The sequence below is a fragment of the Phragmites australis genome, chromosome 11, assembly GCF_958298935.1.
Source record: "Phragmites australis chromosome 11, lpPhrAust1.1, whole genome shotgun sequence".
Taxonomy (NCBI): domain Eukaryota; kingdom Viridiplantae; phylum Streptophyta; class Magnoliopsida; order Poales; family Poaceae; genus Phragmites; species Phragmites australis.
The window spans coordinates 623,712-648,642 of NC_084931.1; the positions used below are offsets into that span (position 1 = coordinate 623,712).

The 24,931-nt window shown below is 46.2% G+C and overlaps 3 protein-coding genes across 3 annotated transcripts; all 3 read left to right on the top strand.

The window, feature by feature from the left end:
- Positions 1-116: 116 nt before the first annotated feature.
- Positions 117-2,994, top strand: LOC133885597 (outer envelope pore protein 16, chloroplastic-like). Its single transcript, XM_062325325.1, has 6 exons — positions 117-428; positions 550-601; positions 1,523-1,554; positions 1,985-2,018; positions 2,142-2,209; positions 2,735-2,994. The coding sequence occupies exons 1-6, from the start codon at positions 315-317 to the stop codon at positions 2,873-2,875; spliced, it is 441 nt and encodes a 146-aa protein (XP_062181309.1). The 5' UTR covers positions 117-314; the 3' UTR covers positions 2,876-2,994.
- A 1,688-nt stretch (positions 2,995-4,682) lies between these two features.
- On the top strand, positions 4,683-5,488 carry LOC133885788 (metallothionein-like protein 2C). Its single transcript, XM_062325535.1, has 3 exons — positions 4,683-4,847; positions 4,972-5,049; positions 5,167-5,488. The coding sequence occupies exons 1-3, from the start codon at positions 4,783-4,785 to the stop codon at positions 5,267-5,269; spliced, it is 246 nt and encodes an 81-aa protein (XP_062181519.1). The 5' UTR covers positions 4,683-4,782; the 3' UTR covers positions 5,270-5,488.
- Positions 5,489-12,656: 7,168 nt separating this feature from the next.
- Positions 12,657-15,263, top strand: LOC133885363 (putative protein phosphatase 2C 46). Its single transcript, XM_062325067.1, has 4 exons — positions 12,657-14,006; positions 14,159-14,272; positions 14,538-14,802; positions 14,966-15,263. The coding sequence occupies exons 1-4, from the start codon at positions 12,756-12,758 to the stop codon at positions 15,073-15,075; spliced, it is 1,740 nt and encodes a 579-aa protein (XP_062181051.1). The 5' UTR covers positions 12,657-12,755; the 3' UTR covers positions 15,076-15,263.
- The last annotated feature ends 9,668 nt before the right edge of the window (positions 15,264-24,931 follow it).

Genomic DNA, 24,931 nt, shown 5'->3' on the forward strand with positions numbered 1-24,931 from the left:
GAGGGAGATGGATAACCAAACACCCCCACAGCGCTCGTGCACATTCTGGGCCGTCCACGTATCGGCGAGCTGACACGTGGGCCAGGCTATGTGCCACGCCTCACGCCTGCCAAGGAAAGCAGAAGCAGACCAATGACCAATCCATGGAGGGGCGAGAGGAGATGAGCTGTGGGTTGATGTGGAGCTAGCAAACCCTGCCCGTGGGGATTGCCATCGATTTCGTGGCCTCTTTCCCATTCTTTATCTTCTCCCCACGAGACGAGAGCAGAGTGTCAGTGTGTATACACGGCGCAGGGAAGAGAGGGGGAGGAAGGATGCCTCGCGGCGGCTTCTCCGGGTCGCTGAGCTCGCCCAAGGTCGACGTCCTCATCGACATGGGAAACCCTTTCATCAACCGCACAGTCGACGGCTTCCTCAAGATCGGCGCGGTCGGTTTAACCTCACTTCTGCAACCCCATCCCTTCCCATCCTCTATTTCAATGCCTGCGCTGCGCATTAGGGATACGATCGAGGATGTTGGTGCGTGATATCTAATCGATCCCTGATCAGGTCGGCGCTTGCAAGGTGGTCGCCGAGGAGACGTTTGAGTGCCTCAACAGAGGTGCGCCTCTCTGCTTCCTTCATCCTCCCGGTTTTCTTTTTTCTTTTCTTTTTTTTGGGGGGGGGGGGGGTGATATTGTTAAATTCAACCATGCTGCATTTGCTTAAATTTATTTTCTGAAAAAACCCACGGTCGTCTGATGCAAAATTGCCACACTGTGTAACACTACTAATTTCTGTTCCATTCTAGGGCCTTTGTTCTTGTTGTATGGAAAGTTGCAATTTTTCACAGACAGGTCAGAACTTAGAATCATGGAGATAAGAAAAGGGAGTGCAGTCTCCGCAATAAAGGATGCATACGATGAAACGGTGGAGACAACATAAGTTACATAATCGATTAGTACAATTAGCCATAGGATGTCGAAGTGTGGATTTCCACGCATTTTGTAGCCTGCATAGTGGACATTTAGTCTTAATTCCACTGACTAAAATCACAGGTCCTTTCTGGTTCTTGTTAAGGAAGTTTCAATTTATACATATGAGTTAACATTGGTCGTGAACCTAGCTGAGGCTGGTGCGAAGGATATTGCGGCAATAGATTTAGTTGACGCAATCCCTCTGGCTATAGGACACTTTCTACAGTTCTTCTCTTATTTTTTTTCTTCCTTATCTTGTAATTTGCAATTCCTAACCTAAAAATTCTGCTTCTATGAATGAAATGCTAGCAGTCCTCCTGCTATTACTTAAAAAAAATACTTTCCTTCTGAACATAGAGTTGAATCAACTTTAGGCCAAGTCTGTTGTTGTCCACCTCTAAATTTCTCTAATGCTTTTTTAACTTATATGTAGTTGTTTGCTGATAAGGTTATCAGCAGGCAGCACTATGTGCTGCAAGATTTCGCTAGCAAGCAGGAGAAGAAGTTGGTATAGTGCACGCTTCTATGCACACAATGTAACAAGACTTTATTTTGTTTCTTTGCAGGGAATGTTTCGAAGCACAAGCTTGAGCATGCAGTAAGTATTTCAACAACGCCCTTTTTACCTGGTTTTCAAAGTTTGCTAGTAGGCTAGTAGCTTGATGCTGTTTTTCACTTCAAGAACATATTGTTGTCCACTTCGTGCTCAGCCTTGCCAATTAGATAATCTACAGTATAAGTGCCTGCCATAAATTATTTTCCATGGATAATGAATTTCTTACTTGAGATTCCAAATACACATGTTATGCATCCAATGAATCTCCATTTATAGTCTCAATCAAATATGCTGCCATCTCGCGAAATTGATGTGCAACTCTCCAATGTATAAATGTTGAACTAAAACTCTGCACCTCTATTTCATAATTGCATCATATTGTTCATATGTGAAAATTCAGTGGGTTTATTTCTTCTTAGTGTTAAGTTTCCATTTGCATTACACTAATATACTTTACTAAATATCAATGCAGCTGAAGAAAATGTGCAAGGAGGGTGCATATTGGGGTAACCAAGTTGAAATTTATACTGTTTATTGTTTCAGACCCAAATAAATGCATTGACGTCAAACCTTCCTCCGTTCTTTTTTGTACTCTGACTTATTCAGACGTTTCTTCAACTAATCTGCAGGTACTGTTGCTGGAGTTTATGTGGGCATGGAGTATGGACTGGAACGTATCCGTGGTCGCAGTGACTGGGTAATGAATAACTGAAAATGGAATCTTTCGGGTTTCTTGCAGTTAATTGAATCCTGTGTGAAGGGAAAACTATCTGCCTGCCTGTCGAAAGAAAGTTGGTCTGCTCACATGAAATGTAGATCTTATAACTATTACTATTTGGTTAAGATTCTTCTACATATAGTACCCAAGAATCTTTAGGCTCATTATGGCACTGGCATCTCTTACGTCAAGATTCTTTTCACTTCTGCACCCCCCTCCCCCCACTGTCCAAAGATTAGATAAGTCTCATATTGTGCTATTTTTTTTTTTGAGATTTTCCATCACAAAGTTGTATTTACTTCCATCTAAAAAACTGGAATGCATCACAAGGTGTTTGATTTTTGTTCAAGCCAGGAGGATATCCCCTACCTTCAACTATCCAACTCACTAAACAATATACCATAAATAAAGTTAATTCTTTAGCCAGTTCATTCCTTGCATGTTTTGAGCCATTTTTGGTGTCCCGATGTCTGGTGCTCATTCTGTTTTCTGGTACTATTTCAGAAGAATGCGATGATTGGAGGTGCCTTAACTGGTGCTTTGATCTCTGCCGCCAGCAACAACCACAGGGACAAGGTGATCAAGGATGCCATCACCGGCGGCGCTGTTGCAACAACTGTTGAGTTCATCAACTACCTTACCTAGTTATGTAAAGCATTTGCAGTGTCATTATCGGACAATAAGAATAAGGACTTTTTCCGTGAAGCCATGTTCTGTTCAAATAAGCTACCTTCTTCAATCTATGTTCCTTCTCAGCGCTTTTACTTTGTGTGCCTGTTCTGAGCAACCATTTATCGTTATCTTTGCGGTTTGCATTTGTCACTGTGATTCTATGATGATTTATTTGAGTGATGGAAAACATATATGCAAGTTGCAACAACTGGAGAGAAAGTCTTGTATGCAATGATTGCTTATGATATTAGATCAACATGACAAGGAAGTGTCTGAACTTTTCCTCTGTGTTGATATTGCTAGAAATAATATGATATGGATAATGCCCTGCGATTTCTGGCTCATCAATTAACTTAAGATAATTAGACCTCATTTTGGCGAGGCTATCTTATTTTCACCCCTTGTCGTGCTCCTTTTTTTTTTCCTCTCTCTCTCAGTTATGTGTATACACTCTGTAAACTTTCAGAATCTGATAGGGGATCTTTCGTTCATTACAATGCTTTAGTGTATCACTAAAACGAGGACCATGAAAATGGTGCCTTTTTTTATTTATTAATCTTCAGATACGCATTATGCAGTATGATCAGAAACTGAACTCACGATCACTCTGAACTTTGTTGTCAAAAGCCGTGAGCCACAGACTATCTTGTTACGTGATGCTTTAGGAACACTTCTAACTTCGTGAGTGAAGTTGATTGGTTTACTGTACGTGATGCTCCAGCGGCAATAATTGGTGTACTAGAGCCAATGATTTCCTTTCACCTACAGTCCTCTTGGTGCAAGTTACAGGAATGCCTGCTCGTGAGCCGTCGTTCTCGTCGTCTGCATGCATGATCTGCGTCCATCTGCTGGGCTCCTGTGCTAGCTTTCTGTCATTTTGATTTTAAGCAACCAAAATGGCGACGACTCGTGTACAGGTGCGGCCGTCATGTCGCCTCCATCGCACAAGATTCTTCTTCTGCAGCCCAACTGTTCATTCTGAAGAAGACAATTGCCAGTAGCCTCCAATCTCTGGTGAGATTAAATTGCACTGATCGACCGTAGAGCCACGTATTTCATCACAAATTAAAGCGTCGATGGCTGCAGTAAGTTTGAGCAGAGGAAGGGACGGCTCTCGCGGTCAGCTCTGCTGAGCATGCCTCGAAACAGAGGAACAGCAAACCTGCAGGCTTTTGTACCTGAGGTTTTCTCCGAGCCTGCCTGCCTCTGAATTATTGGTCCTAGATTCTGTGTAGTTTTAAGCACAAACTCTACCTGATCAGTCAGTTTGTTTACACTTAAATTGTTCTCAAAAGGCGTCGCTCTTTGAACTCATCCTAATGAGACAGTTGTTTTGACTTAAGCTGATCTGAAAAACCTCATCTTTTCCACAAGTGGTGCTGTCGGTTGATGCTTGGAAGAGTGAATTGCCATCCTTTGCGCAGCATAAACTGTTCAAAGTTTCAGTGATCATATTTCTCGCCTCCACCACCTTTTCCAAGTTGCCCATTGCATGTAACTTTGCCCAGCCCTTTCTTGCTGCATTGACCGACCAACAGCTAGCTAAGCTAAGCTAGCTCAAAGTAAATTAATACAGCAAAATTCCCTTTTCCCTCCAAAAAAATCAAGAGAAAGAATACCTCTCTCTCTCTACTCTATCTCTCTATCTATCTTTATTCCTTCTCCCAAAGCAAGTGGTGGTCCCTGACTTGCTCGCGTCCATTCTTTTTGGGCAGAGAAGGCTTGCAACGCCATGCATCTCACCACTACGCTACCCTCCGGCCGGCCTATTTATACCGCCTCGCCCTCGCCATCCTCATCACAAGCAGCAGAAGAACAAGAAGCATTTCTTCCTTCTTCAGCTCCTCACTCCCCGGTAGCTCTTGCCTGTGTTTGAGAGGATGTCTTGCTGCAGCGGCAACTGCGGGTGCGGCTCCGGCTGCAAGTGCGGCTCCGGCTGCGGCGGGTACAGAAACACTCCTCAGCTGTGTTCATCCATGCAAGACAAGTTGCAGCGTTTCATGGACAAACTAACTGGATAACTGACTATCTTGTAATGATCTGTACGTGTGTATAATGTATATATGCAGATGCAAGATGTTCCCTGATGTGGAGGCCACTGCCACTGCCACCACGACCATGGTCATCGCTGCTGCCACCCACAAGGGGTACGGATATCCATTGATCTACACTGTTCATGTCTTGCGTACACTTAACTGAAAGTATTATTAGATCTTTGACACGATCAGAGGAGGAAGAAACTGACGACATGAGTTTGGTTGCAGGACTTCCGGCGGGTTCGAGGCGGCGGCGGAGAACGGCGGCTGCGACTGCACCACCTGCAAGTGCGGCACCAGCTGCGGCTGCTCCTGCTGCAGCTGCAACTGAGTGACGCCTAACCTGCACGAGGAGGAGACCCTCACTGCACCACCCAGCGTATTAGTAGCGTCTGTCTAAATAAGATCTTGTCAACTGCACCGTGTGCCATTCATGGTCCGGCCTTGCTACTTCCTGGGGTTACCTTAATGTGTGGTGATCGATGATGCCATCCATCTTGTACTCCTCGTGCCAGGTTTAATATATGTATGGGTCTCAACCTTAACTGAACTCCTCGCGTATATCCATCAGTTCGATATATGTGCTTCATGATGTGTTTGGGATGTTATCTGATCATGAATTCCTTGTGGAACGTGGTGCTTTTCAGTGCTAGAAACTCCGAGGAAAATAACACATGCGGACAAACAAAGCAGGTTCTCTGATCATGGACAAACATCTGAAGAAACTGAAAAGAAACGTAGGGACTCCCTCTGTTAATATGTGACAATAAAATTCTGCTCTTTTTCAGATCATGTGTAAACTCCTTTCAGATTAGGATTCGACCTTTTTTTAGTATCACAAAATTTGAAACTACCAGGACCACCTAGCTGACTACTCACGACGCAAGAAACCTAAATGCTTGGCACCCGCAAAGCTCCATAGGAACACGTCCTGCTTAATGCGATTTAGCAGTTGTGTTGTTGATGCAGACTGGTTCAGGAAGACTCTTGCGTTGCGTTCTTTCCAGATATGTCACATGGCGAGCATGTAGAGGCGGATCAGGCTCTTGGATTTGTAGGGCGGATCAGGCTCTGTCGCGGCCAGTTTTCTGCAACCAAAGCCAGCGCAGGCGAAGCACATACCGGGCGAGCTTGAGACCTAGGCCTCCAAGTGCTTCAGGCGACCGCGCACTTCCCGCGGACTGATCATGTGTTTGTTGCCCGCATCAGGGACATCTTGTTTCTATCCGTGCGAATATTCTCATGAAGAATTTGTTTGTCTGCATATATTATTTTTTTTAATCTGTGAATGTAATTATATAGTCAGAGCTTAGCCCGGTAGATACACTCAAATCGAGCTTCTCTCTAAAGACTGGTTCGATTGATGCATTTCATCTGCTATAATGCTACAATAGATCTACTCGTTAATCTCAGTTACAGAGTTATTACATCCGCTTATACAAACAACTAAACATATTTACATGGTTATTACATATGAAATTGTAAGATTATTACATCCATCCATACAAATAACCAAACACTCTTTTTTTATATTCATTTTATAGATCAACCCACTTCTACTCATCTAAAATATATGTTACAGCTGTAGAAAACACACGCTGACAACCGATCAGGCAGTGCAGCAGCACTGGAGGCCCAGGCTCCAGATCGATGAACAAGGACATGGGCACGGACGCAATGATCTGTGAGGCCCAGACAGTGCAGGAACAACTTTCAGAGAGACAGCCGATCACATGGTGCGCTTCATGCCATACATGAAACGTTCCAGCGAAAAATCACACCTTTCATAGCTCATGGCGCACTGTAATCCTCTGAACACGATTTTGCAGAATGCAGAGTACCCTGCTGAATGTGCTTAGAACTCACTACGATTTTTTTTTACAAATGAAAGATAGTAACTCTACTGTCCAAAATCCAAACCAGGGTTCTGCGAACAGGCATTGCGCTAAAAAAAAGTCAGACCCGTCGCCGGCCGGTTTCTTGGTTTGAAATCTGAAATATATTTTTGGCACCTCTGTTTGATTCTTGCTATCATAAAAACGTCGTGTTACTGTAGTTTAGACTTCCAACTGAATGAATCTTGGAGAATTGACAAAATGAAAAGTGAAAGCGGAAACAGATGAAGGAAAACAAAAGTTGCAGAATCTCATAGCGTGCAGTCTAATCATGTCTAAGCATCCAGTCCACAGAATAATTTGACACCTGTAAGTAATATAAAAAGATTCTCTCCCTTTGCTGTAGAGCAGCAGTAACAGCAATACTCTGCGTCTTAATGTTTTTTTTTCACATTTACATCATTTTCTTATAAGAAAAAAAAACTAGTCGGGGAACACATATTTCCCTAACTTTGCCTTCAAATTTGGTGAAAAATACTTGACCATGGAGAAAAAACTTTCAATGGCTTTATCTTAAAATATAAGAGTAACAAACTTTTTAAAAAGATACTCACACGAACTATGAAACCACCTAGATTCGAGGCCAGATAGGTGGCCTCTCAACTGGAGAGTGAAGGCTTGCCAAATGTGCTATTATTTGGTTCTCAAATTTGGTGACAAAAGAAACTTTGTTGGCTGGGTGACTTCTGTCATCGCTTGCCAGTTGATCAGGGAGATTCGCTAAACCGGGTTGGATCATTTGGAACTTTAGAATGGACACGAATCCTTTGCATTACTGCAGAGGAGCCTGATGCCCTTAGAATCCCACATGAGTTCTGCACTGATAAAATAATGACTCCTCTACAGGTTGTACTGAAATCCTCCATACCATACCAGCCAAGAAGTCATTTAGCTTGCCTTGCTTTTCCGCCCAGTTAGACTATCTCCAACAGTTTCTGTCACACTCGGTTTTTAAGAAAAAAAACTAGATGTATTCCAATATAATTAAGTTTTCATACATACAATGACTTCATAAGTGATAATATAACAGTATCATTAAATAACGATAATATTCATTACAAAAGGACCCGCAGGTCTTAAAGAAAATACTAAGATAACTTTCAGCGATAGCAGGTTTTTCATCCATCAACATGCGTTGTTCGGGGGAGTGTCAGCCTATGACATGATATTCAGGTCGACATCTTCCTTCGCCTAGAACTCGGCTCCATCATTCGGAAGGTCTTCGAAAACTTCGCCTTCTAAGCAACATCGAGAAGTTGGGAGAAAGCAAGCGTGAGTACTTAGAGTACTCAGCAAGTGTAGAAAAATATGACATATAGGCTTTAATACAAAGAAAAGCTTGACTCAGACTGACTGTAACTATGCCAAACTAATTTAGGACTCAAAAGACATAGCAACCTATTTACTATGTGATGACTCCAACATTAAAGGAGACAACTCATCGGATTTCATCCGACTATCAGACTCACTAGATACCCCATATCCGACTACCAACTCATCGGGGTTCCACCACCCGACTATCTAAAACCAACCATCCAAAATCCCCACTAATTATGAAAAAGTCCAAGCCCGCTCTTAACTATGAGCACGGCTGATCGATCAGTTTTACACTATGCAGAGTTTGCACACTTTATCCACGAGTCGTAATTCCCGTTTTGCTTTACACTTTCGGGGTGTAGAGTCGGGGTCTCACTACAAGGCCTTTACAAAGCGCCTTCAAATCCATATACGCCTACTAAGTTTTCACCGCTAACAGGGATTTCATCCAATGCAGAGGCCCCATCTTGTGCCACTTAACCGTCCACTGGTACGTCCAGAATAAGGAGGACATCTAATTATTTGGCCAGGTCGTACCCATATAAGTCTCGTGGTTGCGCTGTTATGCTGGGTAATAAGCTTCACAAACCGTTCCTTATGATCCCCACAGGAACAACCACAGACCTGTTGTGCAGCATCACCTCAAACTAACCATCCAGTTGGGATCCCTATACCATATTATTACAAAATTATAATATCCAAATTCTTGTTGTATAAACATTAGTGTAGATTAACCTTTACCCCTACCATAACGGCACTAGCATATCTACCCTTCATTTCCCATGACTCATCAACGACGACAAGGATAGTAAAACAAAATCTAGTAAAACCCTAACCATGGGATTCCATATTAGACAAGCATGCATCTAGAAATATAAAAGCTACACTTTCCTACAATGGGATCAAAGCGATCAAGAACACTTGCCTTCGAAAGCGGGTTGATCAAATTCCTTGAACGTCTGGTCCTGCAAGTTCACACACTGCTTGTCTCCTAAAGCAATCGCGCACACAGAAAACAAACAAATATAACGTCTAAGAACAGTACACAAAACAGTAGCAATGCACTATAAAAAGGTTACTAATGGATAGTATACGTTGCTACGATCGCGGGAGCGCAAGAATCGACTAAAACGGAGCTCGTATGAAAAAGTTGTGAAGGTTTTAAGCTACAGGGGCTTTTCTGAAAAGGTACAAGGGCTAAATTGTAAAAATAGAAAGTTTAGGGACTTATTTGTAAAATTCAGAGACCTATTTGCAATTATACAAAAGTTCAGAGGGCTAAAAGTAAAAATACAGTACTACCAGGGGCATATTTGTGAAAACAGAAAAGTTTGGGGGTTTAAATATAAAATTACCTAATTTCAGAGAATAAAGGAATTCTTTTTGTGCTTAAAAACCTATTTATTGTGTCACGCTGACCTCATCCTTCTGACCGGGCTCGGTTGGCTGATGTGGCAGCTTACGCGGCTGTTGATTGGGATGGTGGACCGGCGCCATGGACTGCGTCCACTGGTCCATGGTAGACCGAAGGAGTATGGGTTTGGTCGATCTAATCTGGACCGTCGGTGGATGATCTAACGGCTCACGATAGTTGGGGAGGGATTAACGGCCTGCGGCGACAGAGAAGCGGCGGCGCCGCCTCGGGTCTAGCCAGAGCATCGCCGGAAGAATGCGAAATCGAGCTACGGCCTACCAAATACTACTGGAAACGGCGCAATCAAACGAGAAGGAGGCGGGGAGTCTCACCGAGGGCTTCACGATGGCTGGTGGGGTCTCGACGGCGGTCGGCGATGGAGGAAAACGGCAGCGGCTGTCGGTGCTCGAGGAACCTTGTCTACGGTGACGGTGTGACGGAATTGGCGGGCGAGGAATCTTCCACGGGGTTCTGCAGTGATGGAGGGGCGGTTAGTCGACCTCGAAAAACGATGGGGAAGGCCGATGACGGTGAATGGTGGCGAGACTCACCGGAGCTCGACAGGAGGACGACTACGGCAGTCGAAGGACGACGGGAAGCAGCGGGGAAGGATCCTCGTGCTCCTGTGAAGCCGGTGGCACGCTCAGACGCAACGGGGAGGGCACGAGCACGACGGACGGCGAAGCTCTGCTGCGGTAGCAATGGCGGCTCAGTTTCTCGGTGAAAAGAAGTGGGAGATGGAAGGGGCGGCGGTGCACTGCAGAGGTAGATAAGTAGGCGTGCGTGCACGTGCAGTTGCTTTGCGGGCGCGGGAATCAGGGCGTGCGTGCGCTAGGGAATTCGAGTGAGCGGCGCGCGCGGCAGTTGCGGGAGGAAGGGGACGACTGACAGGTGGGGCCGGGGGTGTCAGTGAGAGGGTGTGAGGAGGTGGGCTGGGCTTTGCGAGCGGAAGAAGCGGACCGGGTTGGCGCCAAAAAACGGACGCCAAAAAATGGGCCGGCGCGAGAACAAAATGAAGGGAATATAGTTGGAGAAGGTTTTAAAAGAAGAAGAAAAAAGACATTAGGAGTTAGACTTTGTCACTCCATTTGTTGGCACTTCAACATTCTCTAGAGCCTTTAGACGTAGAGTTATTCACCAAGCATAAATGAAAATTGAAAAAAAAAACTCTAACATGGAGGAGAAGACATCTTGTGGCTAGGTCTTAAAAGAAGGGAATACTAAATCGATACTCATACGACCCACGAGCATTTAGGTTTGAATTTAGGTGGGTGTTTAGATGGCCTCTCAACTAGAGGCTCCTCCAACCAAGCTATTTTTTGGTTTGTTATGTGTTGCTTGAGATTTTCAATCATGTTATAGCTTGTTATTTAATTATAAACTCAGTTTGTTGCTGAGATTTTTATAATAAGGACCGGGCTGTTATTTCAATATGAACTCATTATGATGTCGAAGCTAGAATTGACTTATAATTATCTAAAAACTGTTGGCGCTTTAGCATTTTCCACCTGATGTATCATTGACATATTGATCCTAGAAGCCAAAATGTCAGAGAAGAAGCATGATGCCAAATCCTGAAATGCAACTACTGACAGAGTACTGGAAAACGATCGGTTTTTCATGTGTAGCAAAACGATGAAGCATAAACCAGAACTGTTAAGATGTCGTCAATACTAAATCAGGTATACTGCTCAACATGATCCACAAATGGTCAACTATCGAATAGTTCTCTTGCTATCATGGTACCACTAGTTCACCGTTGGTTATTGTCCAACGACGACGTCACGTATGTTGCAAGCGAAGATCCACAGGATATTCTCAGCGATTGACCCTAAAATTTCATTGTACCCTGCGATACGTATGAGTGCACAAATATTGTAATAGAACTGCGACCACTTGCTCTGAAAGAAAATTACGGTTGAATTTCCATCTAGTGTCATGTATGCAAGTAGCTGGTACCAATATACATACAATACTCCAGCCTGGGGATTGACTTGTGGCTGCGCCATCCAATCGCCTGCTTTGTTTATAGTTAACCATTGCGCAAATTAAAATGGCTCTTGCACTGATAAATAGTCTAGTAAATCCCGAGCCTGAACTTAACTTCCTCCATGGATGTCAAAGTCAGAATAAGGTGTATGCTTTTTTTTAGAAATTTGAAACTTGTTCCAGCCTATGCATTGTGAGATGTCAAAGTGAGAACCAGATGTGTATGTATGTATATGTCTAGTTATATCAGGTAAATAATAGGTGATTAAGATCTCGTTTGTCATAGCTCCAGCTTCGAGATTTATATTGGATCTAGAGCTTGTATAATAAATAAAGTAGTTTAAACATTTATTTTTGAGTAAATTACACAAAACTATAAGTCTTATACCATTTGTAACAAAAAATTATATGATTTTTTGATAAACATAAGACTATTTTTTGATGAATCTAATTAAAATAGGAGTTTATGTGAAATTAGTACATAATACTTATAGTTTTGTGTTACAGATGACACAATATTTGTAATTCACTCTTTTTTTTTTGTCCGAAATAAAAACCAAATGACTCAAACAAATACTCTCAATTTACCTACGATTCTAAATCCTAGATTTTTTGAAGCTAGATATGACCGGCTTTGAGAAATCTTGGATCTGGATCCGTGCTAAACAGGCTCTAAATATATTTTTGGAAGGATGAACGTAGTTCAACTTTACAGAATGACCGTTTGATCAACTTATGTAGATAGTAAAGATCGACTGAATTTATCATAACTCATATATTTTATAAGAGTATAGATATAGATATAGATTCAAAGATTAGATTTCATACCATCGACGCATAGCAATTTGCATGTAAAAACGATATATGGACATGAGAACAGCACGTCACGGCAAGTCGTGCACCGGCCCAATCTAGCTAGTCACCCTGAGGTTCCAATGGTGTTTTACTCTTTAAAATTAAAGTCAACTTAGCTCAAGAAAAAATAAAAAATAATTGCAGAGACAAGAAAACAAAATGGATCGGAAGAGATAGATCCTGGTCAACTCCGTAAACAAACCTTATTAGCTCACAGCATTACAGCAATGTCAACGCCTCTAGTTCTCCCTTGCCGCCCATTTTTGCCCCCGCTCGGCGCCATATTCCCCGATGCGCATCGAGATCCGGCGACGCCGACACGCTGCCTATCTTCTCCCGTCGTTGTCATGGGCAACCGCGTGGCAAGGCTGGCGACGCCGTGCTTCGCGGCGGGCGACGGTGCCCGCGGTCACCACGCCGACGGATCGGCGGCGGACGTGTACACCGCGGGGGCAGCCGATGATGGTAGCAGCATCGGCCACATTCTGAGCTTCGACGGCCGCGAGGGCCCGGCGTTCGCCGGCGCCATCCACGGAGTGTTGCTGCCGTCGAACCAGTCCACGCTGGGCTCCGTTGGCGGCTCCGTTCTGAACGATCAGATGTCGTTCTCCGGCTCGTCGTCGTTCGACAGCTCCAACTCATTCTCCTTCCGGACGCTACAGCCGCGGCAGTACTCGGGGCCGCTGGAGTACAGCACGTCGCCGTCGACGTCGGCAACGACCTCCGGCGTGTCGGTGTCACGGCAGCTCCCGCGCAGCGACGAGCAAATCCTCGCGGACCTCAAAGCGACGCGGCACCGGCGCGAGGGCCAGGCGTCCAAGAGCCCACTCCTCGACGGCCTCCGGAAGGTCGTCGGGTCGGTGCTGCGCGCCGGCCCGTGCGTATCCCCCCACAGGAAGCAAGACCGCGAGCCGGTCGTGGCGGTCGGAAACGGCAGCGGCATTGGCGCGATCAAGAGCCACGCGGAGAGCAGCAAGAGCGGCGAGGCGACGGACGACGGCGCAGCGAGGGTGCAGTGGGCGCGCGGGAAGGCCGGGGAGGACAGGGTCCACGTCGTCGTGTCGGAGGAGGACGGCTGGATGTTCGTCGGCATCTACGACGGCTTCAACGGCCCCGACGCCACCGACTACCTCGTCGCCAACTTGTACGCGGCTGTGTGCCGCGAGCTCAACGGCGTGCTCGAGGAGGACGAGCCTGATCGGCCCGACGAGCAGCCACCGCGGTGCAACGGCCGCTGCGCCGCGATGGAGCACGAGGTGCTCAATGCGCTGGAGCGCGCTCTGAGGAGCACGGAGGCGGGGTACTTCGCGGAGGCGGAGGCGCGCGCGGAGGAGTGCCCGGAGCTGGCGATGATGGGGTCGTGCGTGCTGGTGGTGCTGATGAAGGGAGCCGACGTGTACGTGATGAACGTCGGGGACAGCCGCGCCGTGCTGGCCCAGCAGGCCAAGCCCGACCTGTCCCGCGTCATCATGCCGCGGCTCGACGGCGGCGACCTCGCCGGCGTCAAGGAGGAGATCAAGCGGCAGTTCGACGCGTGCGACATGGGGGAGCTCGCCGCGCTGCAGCTCACCATGGACCACAGCACCAACGTCTACAAGGTGATTGATGCTCATTAACCACTCCATTGTTTGCTCAATATGCATGCATTGCAGTAGCAAGCAACCATTGTCATGGCAACTAAATATTTGTACTGTGAATTGTGAAGATTTATTCTTTATATTCGTCTTGTTGGTGTGTCCAATCGATGCAGGAGGTAAGAAGGATACGGAGTGAGCACCTAGATGATCCTGCCTGCATTGTGAATGGCAGGGTGAAGGGCACATTGAAGGTGACAAGAGCATTTGGAGCCGGCTACCTTAAGGAGGTGTGTGCACCAACTGTCTAGCTAGTACTTGACTGTCCCTCTAAACATGATCAGCGTTAAATAAATTATTTGTGTACACATATATCTTGATAAAGCTTAGGTAGAATATTCACCTTAATTTCTTCAGCAGCAGCTTAACTAACCTTCATATATATATCTATCTATCATCCCTTGGCCAAAAGCCAAGAAATTCATCAGCTTTGGTGGAGATATAGAAATCGCCATTGATAGATCTGATCCAACGGAGTTTGCATTGGTGCTGCAGCCCAGGTGGAACAAGGCTCTCCTGGAGGTTTTCCGGGTGGACTACGTGGGGACGTCACCGTACATCACCTGCCGGCCATACCTCCGGCACCACCAGCTTGAGTCGCGAGACAAGTTCATGATCCTCTCCTCCGACGGCCTCTACGATTACTTCACCAACGAGGAGGTGGTGGCGCAGGTGGAGGCGTTCACCGCCAGGTACCCCGACGAAGACCCCGCCAAGTACCTCAGCCACGAGATCCTCCTCCGCGCCGCCAACCAAGCCGGTGAGCGTGTAGCGCGCATCATATATATATATATACACCCTTCATTAATCCGGCCGGAGTAAAAGCAAAGCTGATAGATTAAGGGAAACAAATTTCATAAGCAGTAATGCTTATGGTTATATGTATAAGAGATTCATTTGAATTTTGTGATGATTCGATGCAGGAATGGGGTTCCATGAGCTGCTTGAGGTTCAGCAAGGGGATCGAAGGCGATACCACGACGACGTCTCCATCATCATCATCTCACTGGAGGGGAAGATATGGAGGTCCTAGCTAGGTTTATGGATTAATCCTGATTGATTACGACGACACCGTAATGGTAGAATTAATGCATTATATATATCGATCTACGATGTACATTGTAACAAACGAACGTTTAATTCCTAAGGACAGTAGTAGTACAAAGAAAAAAGTTCTGCTTGTAATTGACAAATTGGTCACAATGCAGTCAGCAAAAGTTTTGGCGGCAGATAATTCTCTTGTTCGAATTGAGTTGGCATGGATGGATGCTTAGTTTTAACTTCTCAGAAATGCAGGACTGCATGATATATTATGCATACAATATATTCAACCAATGCAACCTCTATCTTATCTTTTTTCTGTTAATAGGACTGGAGTTATATTATAAATGGAAACAAAATACATCCTCTGCATATTACGTAGAGGTCCCTGAGAATAAAGAAATTACAAAAACAACACAACCAGGTCCTCTTCTTCACCTCTGGTAACCACCGCAATTCTTCACCTTGTCCCGCAATAGCCGGAAGAAGCTGATTGTTGAAGCCAAAGTCGAAATCTTATACCAACTCTGATGAGAAACTCCAACCCTTGGATAGCCGCAATAGTTAACGTGTCGAATCCACTATCAAGACCCATTTCTGAACGAACATTGCCAACATCCTCATCGGAAGAGTTAAAGGATCAAATCTGGTGCCACCTTCCTCGGATTCACTAGATCCAATATTCCAAAGACAACAGTACCACCTTCCTTGGATTCACTAGATCCAATATCCCAAAGACAACAGTACCACCTTCCTCGGATTCACTAGATCCAATATCCCAAAGACAACAGTAAGCCACATAAGGGGATGATGAAGTTCTCCAACCATACCGCAAAATGGAGAAATTCTAACCTCCCACGCGTTTCATCGAAGTCACCGCTGTCGATGATGTTGATGTCGCCAGAGAAGAGGTGGAGAAACCCGAGTGGTCTTTGCACTACCACGACCATCGTAACACAACCTCTATCTAATAATCTGAACCAGCACATTGTGCCAATCATATCTTGTTTTATGAAGGGTGTTGTTGTGGATTCGAGTCCAAACGAGTGAGTAGGGGTCTCGAGGATCATGTCCAGAGGTAGATCCTAGGAGGCTAAGTAAGAATTGAACTAGGTGGAACTTAATTATATTAGGAGTCTAGCACCTGAAAAATCCGTCTTTATTACAGCCCGGGGTGAGGTATTTATAGATCATACTCAACCACCCTGGATCTTTACTTTTCTTTCCCTTATTAGGAGCATATTCCCTGGGTACAAGGCTCCTATTGTTCTGACCTAGAGATATAATAACTAATTCTCCTTTACACATCGTCATAATGGACCCCATCGCGAAGCTATACCCTGGCCAGATCCCTTTGTTGTCAAAGCCATGCACAGAGATCCTTCGCCCTTCCTTCGCGTGGTTCCTCTTCACAGAAACCTCTGGCTACTAGCGAAGGACCCCAATGATACTTTGGAGCAGGCACCATGCACAGAGGTCCTTCGCTGTTCCTTCGCATGGCTCCTCTTCACGGAAGCCTCTGGCTACCAGCGAAGGACCCCAACGATACTTTGGAGCAGGCTTCGCATGACCTTTGCGGAAGCTTTGACTTCACTTGTTTACATCCTTTTTCAGGCCAAAGTGGATGGCGGTGTGCCACTCCCTCAACAAGTGCAGTTTATTATCCTAATCATGCTTAATGCTCATCAATCAAGAAATTAAAAAGATGAATTACAATGCTATGTTGAGCAGAACTATATCAAATCTCTAAAACCGTGATATACTCTCTCTCTCTCTCTCTCTCTCTCTCTCTCTCTCTCTCTCGAAAGCAGGGTGGTAGATATTTTTCTTTTTATATATTTTAAATCAAATATTTACAAATATATGCGCCCCATTTTGAAAAATTACAAATCTAGGCTCATATCATCCGTTTGAAAGCTGACAGGTCAATGTGACCTACCAGTGTGGACATGCCATACAACCTATCACCCGTTCAATGAGTGACATGACATGTCACCCTTCAAATAGGTTACATGTTCCTTTTTTAAATGAAATAAGGATTGATTTTAGGGTTAGAGTTTATAATCGTTGCGGATTATTAGGACGCTAACAATTTGATTCGCAGAGTTAAACATCTACAACGAATACAAAGTTTACGGTACATGATTATAAATTTTACAATGCAAGTGATAAAATATGGGTTTTACTGCATGGGATTGGGACCCCCCCCCCTCACGTGTTGCTCACTCTCCTCGTCTTCCTAACGACACAAGAGAGCTTGATGCCTCTGAAATAGTTCCTAACACCTATGAAGTTTGGCCTCCCCCTTCCTTAAAACATCTTCCTAAAGGTGGTGTTCCTCCTCTCGTCTTTGAAGATCCTCATTTCACTGCTTGAGTTCCTATTCTCACCACTGATGTTTTTGTTGCTGCGCACGACGTGCTACCTGCCTATGTCGTGCTTCCTCCATCATTGTCACACCCGGTTTTAAAGGAAACAACCAGATGTATTCCACATGTATGCCAGGATCAAGTTTACATACATGCAGCGACGTCATTAGTGATAACATAAACGGTGTCTTAAATAACGTAAACAATCCTTACAAAAGGACCCGTAGGTCTGAAAGAAAATACTAATAAATCTTCAATTGGCAGCGGAACACCCATCCATCCACAGGCGTTGTCCGGGGGAAACACCAGCCTAGGACATGGTCTTCAATCAACGCCTTCTTCCTTCTAGAAATCAGCGTCCTCGCCCGGGACTTCCTCGAAGACTTCACCTTCTGAGCAGCATCCGAGGGTAGGGAAAAAGGCAAGCGTGAGTACATAAAGTACCCAGCAAGTGGAGAAAAAATATGACATGCAGGCTATTGACAAGGAAAGTTCAACTTGGGAATTTACTGCGACTATGCTCAGCTAAAACAGACTCAAACAACCTAGCAATCCTATTTACTAGATTTTATTCCAACAATATAAGAACATAACTCATCGGATTCCATCCGACTACCAGACTCACCAGATATCCCATATCCGGCTACCGACTCATCGGGAGTACCACCACCCGACTACCCAAACCAACCCTTAAAGTTCCCATCTAATCCTGAAGAAGTCCAAGCCGCTCTTGACCGTGAGCACGGCTGATCGATCAGTTATTTACTCTGCAGAGTTTGCACACTTTACCCACGAGTCGTGATTCCCTTTTTGCCTTACACTTCCGGGGTGTATGGCCGGGGTCTCACTACAAGGCTGTTACAAAGTATCTTCACATCTATAAGCACCCACTAAGGTTTCACCGCTAACAGGGGTCCCATCCACTGCAGAGGCCCCCTCTTGTGCCACCGAACCAACCATTGGTGCGTACAGAATGCGAAAAACACTAATTACTTAGCCAGGCCGTACCCATATAGGCCCCATGGTTGTGCTGTTTTGCCAGGTTACAGGCTCCAAGAACCGGTCCTTAGGATCCCACACAAGAACATACACAAACCCTGCTGTATAGCTCCACCACATACTAGCCATCCAGTTGGGATCCCTAAATTCAAGTTACTACAAGATTATCAATTCTCCCAAGTACTTGTTCCATAGTTATTAATCAAAGTTCATAATGATTCTAATCCATGACTGCACTAGCATGACTACCCTTTTACAGGACCCAAAACCCCAAAAAGGCTACAAGGAATGGCCATACAAATTAGACAAGCATGCAACTAAGGAAAAGTAAACTATAATGATCTATGGTTAAATCAAGGTGATCAAGGACACTTGCCTTCGTAAGCTGGCTGCTCAGAATCTTCGAAAACTTGGTCTTGGATGCTGGCACTCTGCTCTCCTCCTAAGCCGAAGAACACACCGGAAAGAAATAACCAAAACAGCTAAGTACAACACACTAAACAGGAGAAACTAACTCTAAAAAGGCTAAGAACGGAAAGTACACGCTGCTACGATCTCGGGGGTGCGAAAATCACCTAAATCGGAGGTCGTATGGAAAAGTTACACTAATTCTACTCTACAGGGGCTTTTCTGAAAGTTTGCAGGGACTAAATTGTAAAACAGATAGTTCTAGGGGCTTAAGTGCAAAGTTCAGGGACCTAAACATAATTACCCTAAAATCCAGGGGCCTAATTGCAATTATCCTATAGTCCAGGGGCCAAATTGCAATTATCCAGAACTATCTAAGGGCCTATATGCAGAAACAGTGAAGCCTAGGGGTTTCCTTGCAAATCTCCCTATTTTCCGAGAATAGGTGGAATTATTTTCATACTGAAAATCCTAATTAATGCGCAATGCTGACGTCACAGGCTGACTGGGCTGCTGACTGGGCATCCACTGCTGACTGGGCTTTGCCACGTAGGACAGGGGCATCCACGTGGCGCACTGACGTGTCTCTGCTGCTGACTGGGTTTAAGAGGGACACGTGGCGCAATCTGGACGGCTAGCGAAGGGGTATCTTGCGATCTAATCAGGAACGTTCAAAGGGGATCCGACGGCTGAGATTGATTGGGGGAAAAACAGACCGGCGGCGATCGGAACACGGCGGCGCCGCCTCGGATCTCGCCGGAGGATCGCCGGAGACACGCTAAACTACGCTACGGGCTACCAAACTCTACGGGGAAAGGCGCAAACGAACGGGGAGCGCACGGGGAAGCTCACCGGGGGCTTATCGACGGCCGGGGAGGTCTTGACGGCGACGGGCGACGACAATGGCGGGCGGCGGCGCTCGGAAGTCGACGGGGATCCGGCTGCGACGGCGGAGAGGCGAATCCGACGGGCGGGGAAGCTTCCTGGGGGGCATGCAGTGCCGGAGGGGGGGTTAGCTGACCGCGGGGACCATCGGGCGAAGCTAGCGACGATGAAGGGCGGCGGCGCTTACCGGCGAGCGGGGAGAACTCGGTTCCGACGGCGGAGAGACTTCGGCGAGCAGCAAAACGAGTTCCTCCCGCTACTGCGAAGCTGGCGGCGAGCTCGGACGCGGCGGGGAGGACTTGGCGCGGCGGATGGCTCGGCGACGGCGGCTATGGCGCTCGGCTTCCTCGGGTTTTTGCGCGTGTGCAGGGAGAAAAGGCGGCGCTGCTGGGTTATATAGGCGAGGCAGGCGCGGGTTGTTGCGGGGCGCAGCGCGTAGGGCGGACGGCGCGACGAAATCGGACTCGGCGCGCGGCAGCTGCGGGTTCGGTTCGGATACGGCGCGCGGGGCTGCGGGGCGCGGCGGAGACGATAGAGCTGACGGGCGGGTCCCACTGGGCAGCGGCGCGCGGACGGGGTGGGCTGGGCTGGAAGCGGGCGACTGCTGGGCTGGGCCGCGACAAGGAAAACGGGCGTCACAATCATGATCTCATACTCCCTTTTTGTTCCGGCCTCTCTAATCCATCCCCCATTGAACAAAGACCTAACCACATTGATCTATTCCTTGAACGGCAAGGTTGTTTAACAAATAAATGTTACGTTATGAGTGTAGTTCTCAATATGAATTTGGCAGATGTGGAAGAGTGGAAAAGAAGACCATACCATAAAATCGAGGTCAAGTTCGGGACACATGAAGAACCTCCTACCAAAGGTCTCCACCTTGAAGGACGTCTGCATCCGTGCTCGTTCACCACATAAACACAATTGATGCTCATGCCAATGTGACACTTCAATGGGGTGGATCCTCCAAGAATCCATGTCACCCTGGTAAGATGTAAGATGTAACATAGTAAATAATTAAATGGAACAGAATATTACAATAAGTCAACAACAAGTATACATCGTAATAGGAACTTAAAATAGTACAATATTATAATATCAACAATGTTCTTTACATAATAAGTTATTACAGCATGAAAATAAGAAGTCCGACAACACGAATTATACATAGCAAGGTTCATTACAAATTATTCGGTGCAACATGACCAGAATCGATCACAAAACTCCATAATGAAGAAGTTGAACGATGAGGCCGAGGATGTCTCCCATCAAAACCTGAGACAAAAGGTCCTACTTCGCTGTCGTTGCCACTCGCTTGACCTTGGGTGCACTTCTTAAAAGTGTGTCCGGTTTCGTTACACCTACTGAACCATTTCACACAATGCCTAGCTTCAGATTCATCCATGTCATTATGAATCATTGTGGTCTTTTGCCCCTTGTATGTCTCCTTGACTGGTATAAAGTGAGCGACCTTGGTCAGCCGGTCCACTATAACCCATATAGAATCGTACCCGGATTGGGTTCGGGGCAATCCCACTATAAAATCCATACCAATCTCCTCCCACTTCCATTCGGGTACTCTTAATGGTTGGAGTAATCCGGCAGGCCTCTGATGTTCAGCTTTGACTCGCTGGCAGGTATCACATAGTGCCACATACTCTGCTACTTCACGTTTCATCCCGTACCACCAATATTGATCCTTGAGGTCCTGATACATCTTAGTGCTTCCAGGGTGAATAGAATAAGCTGAGTCATGGGCTTCTCTTAAAATTGTTTCTCGAATAGTTCTAATGTTCGGAACACATATCCTTCCCTTGTACCATACCACTCCCTGCTCATCCTCCGTAAATCCTGGAGCCTTGTCCCTTTTAATGAGTTGTTTGATCTCCAATATTTTCTCGTCTTCCTTCTGACCTTTTCTTATGTCCTGGTCTAGTGTAGAATCCACCTCCATCACCACTGCTTCTGTATTGGACACAATACTCAGGTTAAGTTTTTCAAACTCGCTACACAGTCCAGGCTGTCTTTCCCGTAGGGTCATCATCCTAACATAAGCCTTTCTGCTCAGGGCGTCTGCTACCACATTTGCCTTTCCTGGGTGATAGTTGATTCCTAAGTTGTAATCCTTGATAAGTTCCAACCATCTACGCTGTCTAAGGTTAAGGTCAGGTTGGGTGAAGATATACTTCAAACTTTTATGATCAGAGAAGATCTCACACCTCTGCCCAATCAGGTAATGTCTCCATATCTTGAGTGCATGAACCACAGCTGCTAGTTCCAAATCATGGGTAGGGTAGTTCTCCTCGTGCTTCCTCAATTGTCTTGAGGCATAGGCTATCACATGGCCCTCTTGCATTAGCACACACCCTAACCCTTGCCGCGAGGCATCACAGTACACCGAGAATGGCTTCTGGGTGTCAGGCATAACTAACACTGGGGCAGTGGTTAGTCTCTTCTTAAGTTCATTGAAGCTGGCCTCTCGTACAGTGGTCCATTTGAATTCCTTTCCTTTCTCCAACAACTCTGTCATTGGTTTGGCGATCTTGGAAAATCCCTCTATGAAACGGCGATAGTATCCCGCCAAACCCAGAAAACTCCGAATTTCTGAGACAGTCTGTGGTGGCTTCCAATTTAGAACCTCTGTTACCTTACTAGGGTCCACGGCTACTCCTCCTGCCGAGATGATATGTCCCAAGAAGGACACCTCTGACAACCAAAACTCACATTTACTCATCTTGGCATATAACTGATTCTCCCTGAGTTTCTGCAAAACCATTCTCAAGTGCTCCTCGTGTTCTTCCTCATTCTTCGAGAAGACCAGGATATCATCGATGAACACCACTACAAACTTGTCTAGATAATCCATGAAAACCTTGTTCATGAGATACATGAAGTATGCTGGGGCATTGGTCAATCCAAAAGACATCACTGTAAACTCGTACAGACCATAGCGGGTGACAAAAGCAGTTTTAGGGATATCCGAGGCTCGGATCTTTAGCTGATGGTACCCCGACCGCAGGTCAATCTTGGAGAAGACACCTGCTCCTTTTAACTGATCAAACAAATCCTCAATCCGAGGCAAGGGGTACTTATTCTTAATGGTCACCTCATTAAGTGCACGATAATCAATGCACATCCTTTGGGTTCCATCTTTCTTTGGCACAAAGATAACCGGGGCTCCCCAGGGTGAAGTACTAGGACGAATGAACCCCTTATCTGATAACTCTTGGATTTGCTCCTTGAGCTCAGCCAATTGATTAGCATCCATACGGTAAGGCCTTTTATATATGGGGGCAGTGGCAGGTACTAATTCAATAACAAACTCAATGTCTCGATCTGGTGGCATACCTGGCAGTTCCTCGGGGAAGACGTCCGGGAATTCATTAACTATCCTGACTTCTTCTACTGCCTTGGCTTGGTTGAGCTTTACATTTCCTCCAGATTCTGCTGTGGCCTTGAATTCCACCTTGGTGCCGCAGGTATGTGTTAACTGAACTGTCTTGGTGGCACATCCTATTACTCCATTATACTTGGCTAACCAATCCATCCCCAAAATGATATCTATCCCTTTTGATTCCAGGACGATAAGGTTTGTAGGAAACTCTATTCCTTCTATGGTCAGGTTTATCTTAGGGCACACATATCTTGATTCCATCTCTCCTCCTGGAGAGCTAACTAACAATCGGCTTTTCATTACGGCTATGGGCAGCTTGTGTTTTTCTACGAACTTAGTTGAAACAAAAGAGTGTGTGGCTCCGGAATCAAATAAGACTGTAGCAAGGTGGGAGTTGGCGGGGAACATACCAAGCACCACATCTGGGGAGTCTTGAGCATCCTCTGCGGCGACGTGGTTGACCCGCCCGCTCATGAAGTTCTGACGAGATTGCTGCTGCTGCTGCCCTCCGGTGCGATTCTGCTGCTGTTGGTTAGCTTGAGCCTGCTGCTTCCTAGGACACCTATTAGCGAGATGTCCAAAATTCCCACAACTGAAACATGGGCCGATGGTATTGGTCCCTTGGCCAGTGCGGCCTTGCTGCTGCTGATTCTGGTTCACCGGGCGTGAGGCCTGATTAGTCGGGCGTTGCTGCTGCTGGAACTGCTGCTTTGGCTGATTAAAGGTCCCTGCAGCCTGGTTAGGTGCTCTCTGTTGTTGGTTCTGGCCAGACTGACGATACACCTGTCCTAGAGGGGGTGGGTTGAAACGGGGACGGACATTGCTGCCTGAAGACTGTCCAGGCATCATCCTCTTGCGTTCTTCATTTATATTCTGCTCCTTCTTTTCCAGAATAAATGCTCTATCAACCAGCTTCTGGAAACTTGCATACTCACAGACCGAAAGGGAGTAATTGAGTCCCGAGTTTAGACCCTCCAAAAAGCAATCTTGCTTCTTCTCATCCGTGTTCACATCTTCAGGGGCGTAGCGAGACAGCTGCGTGAACTTGGTGAGGTACTCGCGCACCGACCTGGAGCCTTGCTTTAATGCCAAGAACTCCCTGCGTTTCAGCTTCACTTCTCCTTCTGGCACATGGTGCTTCCTGAAACTGTCCTTGAATTCTCTCCAGTTAATCTCCTGTGGGTCCTCGTGGGCAGCTGTGTACGCCGTCCACCATTCCGACGCGGGTCCCACAAGTTGGTGTGAAGCAAATAGGACTTTCTCTCTGCCGGCGCATTGAGATATTTGCAGCTTGCTTTCAATTGCCCTGAGCCAATCATCTGCGTCCATCGGCTCTACTGCTTGCGCGAAGACGGGAGGTTTGGTGCTCAGGAATTCCTTCAACTTGTTTTGTGGCTGCATCTGTGGTGGCGGGGCCTGATGAACTGGGGGCGCTTGTTGAAGTCTCGCCACTGTCTGTGCTAATCCTTGCAGGATCTGAGTCTGCGCAGCCATCATCTGCATCGCATCCACCCCATTCCGATTGGTCCGCCTGCTCCAGGAGGGGAACGTGTCCTGGTTGTCCTCCTGGGGGTGAGCATTTGGATTGTTGTCCTCGGTGTTGTTTCGGTTAGCACCAGCACCATTCGGGTTCCTCATGTTCACCATCTGGCGATTGCAAGATTATGCGATTGAGCTCGAGAGTAGGGCAAAAACAGATGAAATATAAAGGCAAACTCAAAACTGATTTATTGATTGATTGATTGATAGGGGAAACAATAGCGAAAGACACCACACCGACACTAACTAAGCAA

What these genes read in the sequence shown, in the direction of transcription:
- LOC133885597 (XM_062325325.1), top strand. Translation starts at nt 315, where the DNA reads ATGCCTCGCGGCGGCTTCTCCGGGTCGCTGAGCTCGCCCAAGGTCGAC. An exon ending in GTTTGAGTGCCTCAACAGAG is followed by an intron (nt 602 to 1,522) that starts GTGCGCCTCTCT and finishes GTTTCTTTGCAG; the next exon opens with GGAATGTTTCGAAGCACAAG. An exon ending in CAAGGAGGGTGCATATTGGG is followed by an intron (nt 2,019 to 2,141) that starts GTAACCAAGTTG and finishes ACTAATCTGCAG; the next exon opens with GTACTGTTGCTGGAGTTTAT.
- LOC133885363 (XM_062325067.1), top strand. Translation starts at nt 12,756, where the DNA reads ATGGGCAACCGCGTGGCAAGGCTGGCGACGCCGTGCTTCGCGGCGGGC. An exon ending in ACAGCACCAACGTCTACAAG is followed by an intron (nt 14,007 to 14,158) that starts GTGATTGATGCT and finishes CAATCGATGCAG; the next exon opens with GAGGTAAGAAGGATACGGAG. An exon ending in GAGCCGGCTACCTTAAGGAG is followed by an intron (nt 14,273 to 14,537) that starts GTGTGTGCACCA and finishes TTGGTGCTGCAG; the next exon opens with CCCAGGTGGAACAAGGCTCT.
- LOC133885788 (XM_062325535.1), top strand. Translation starts at nt 4,783, where the DNA reads ATGTCTTGCTGCAGCGGCAACTGCGGGTGCGGCTCCGGCTGCAAGTGC. An exon ending in TGCGGCTCCGGCTGCGGCGG is followed by an intron (nt 4,848 to 4,971) that starts GTACAGAAACAC and finishes GTATATATGCAG; the next exon opens with ATGCAAGATGTTCCCTGATG. An exon ending in GCTGCTGCCACCCACAAGGG is followed by an intron (nt 5,050 to 5,166) that starts GTACGGATATCC and finishes GTTTGGTTGCAG; the next exon opens with GACTTCCGGCGGGTTCGAGG.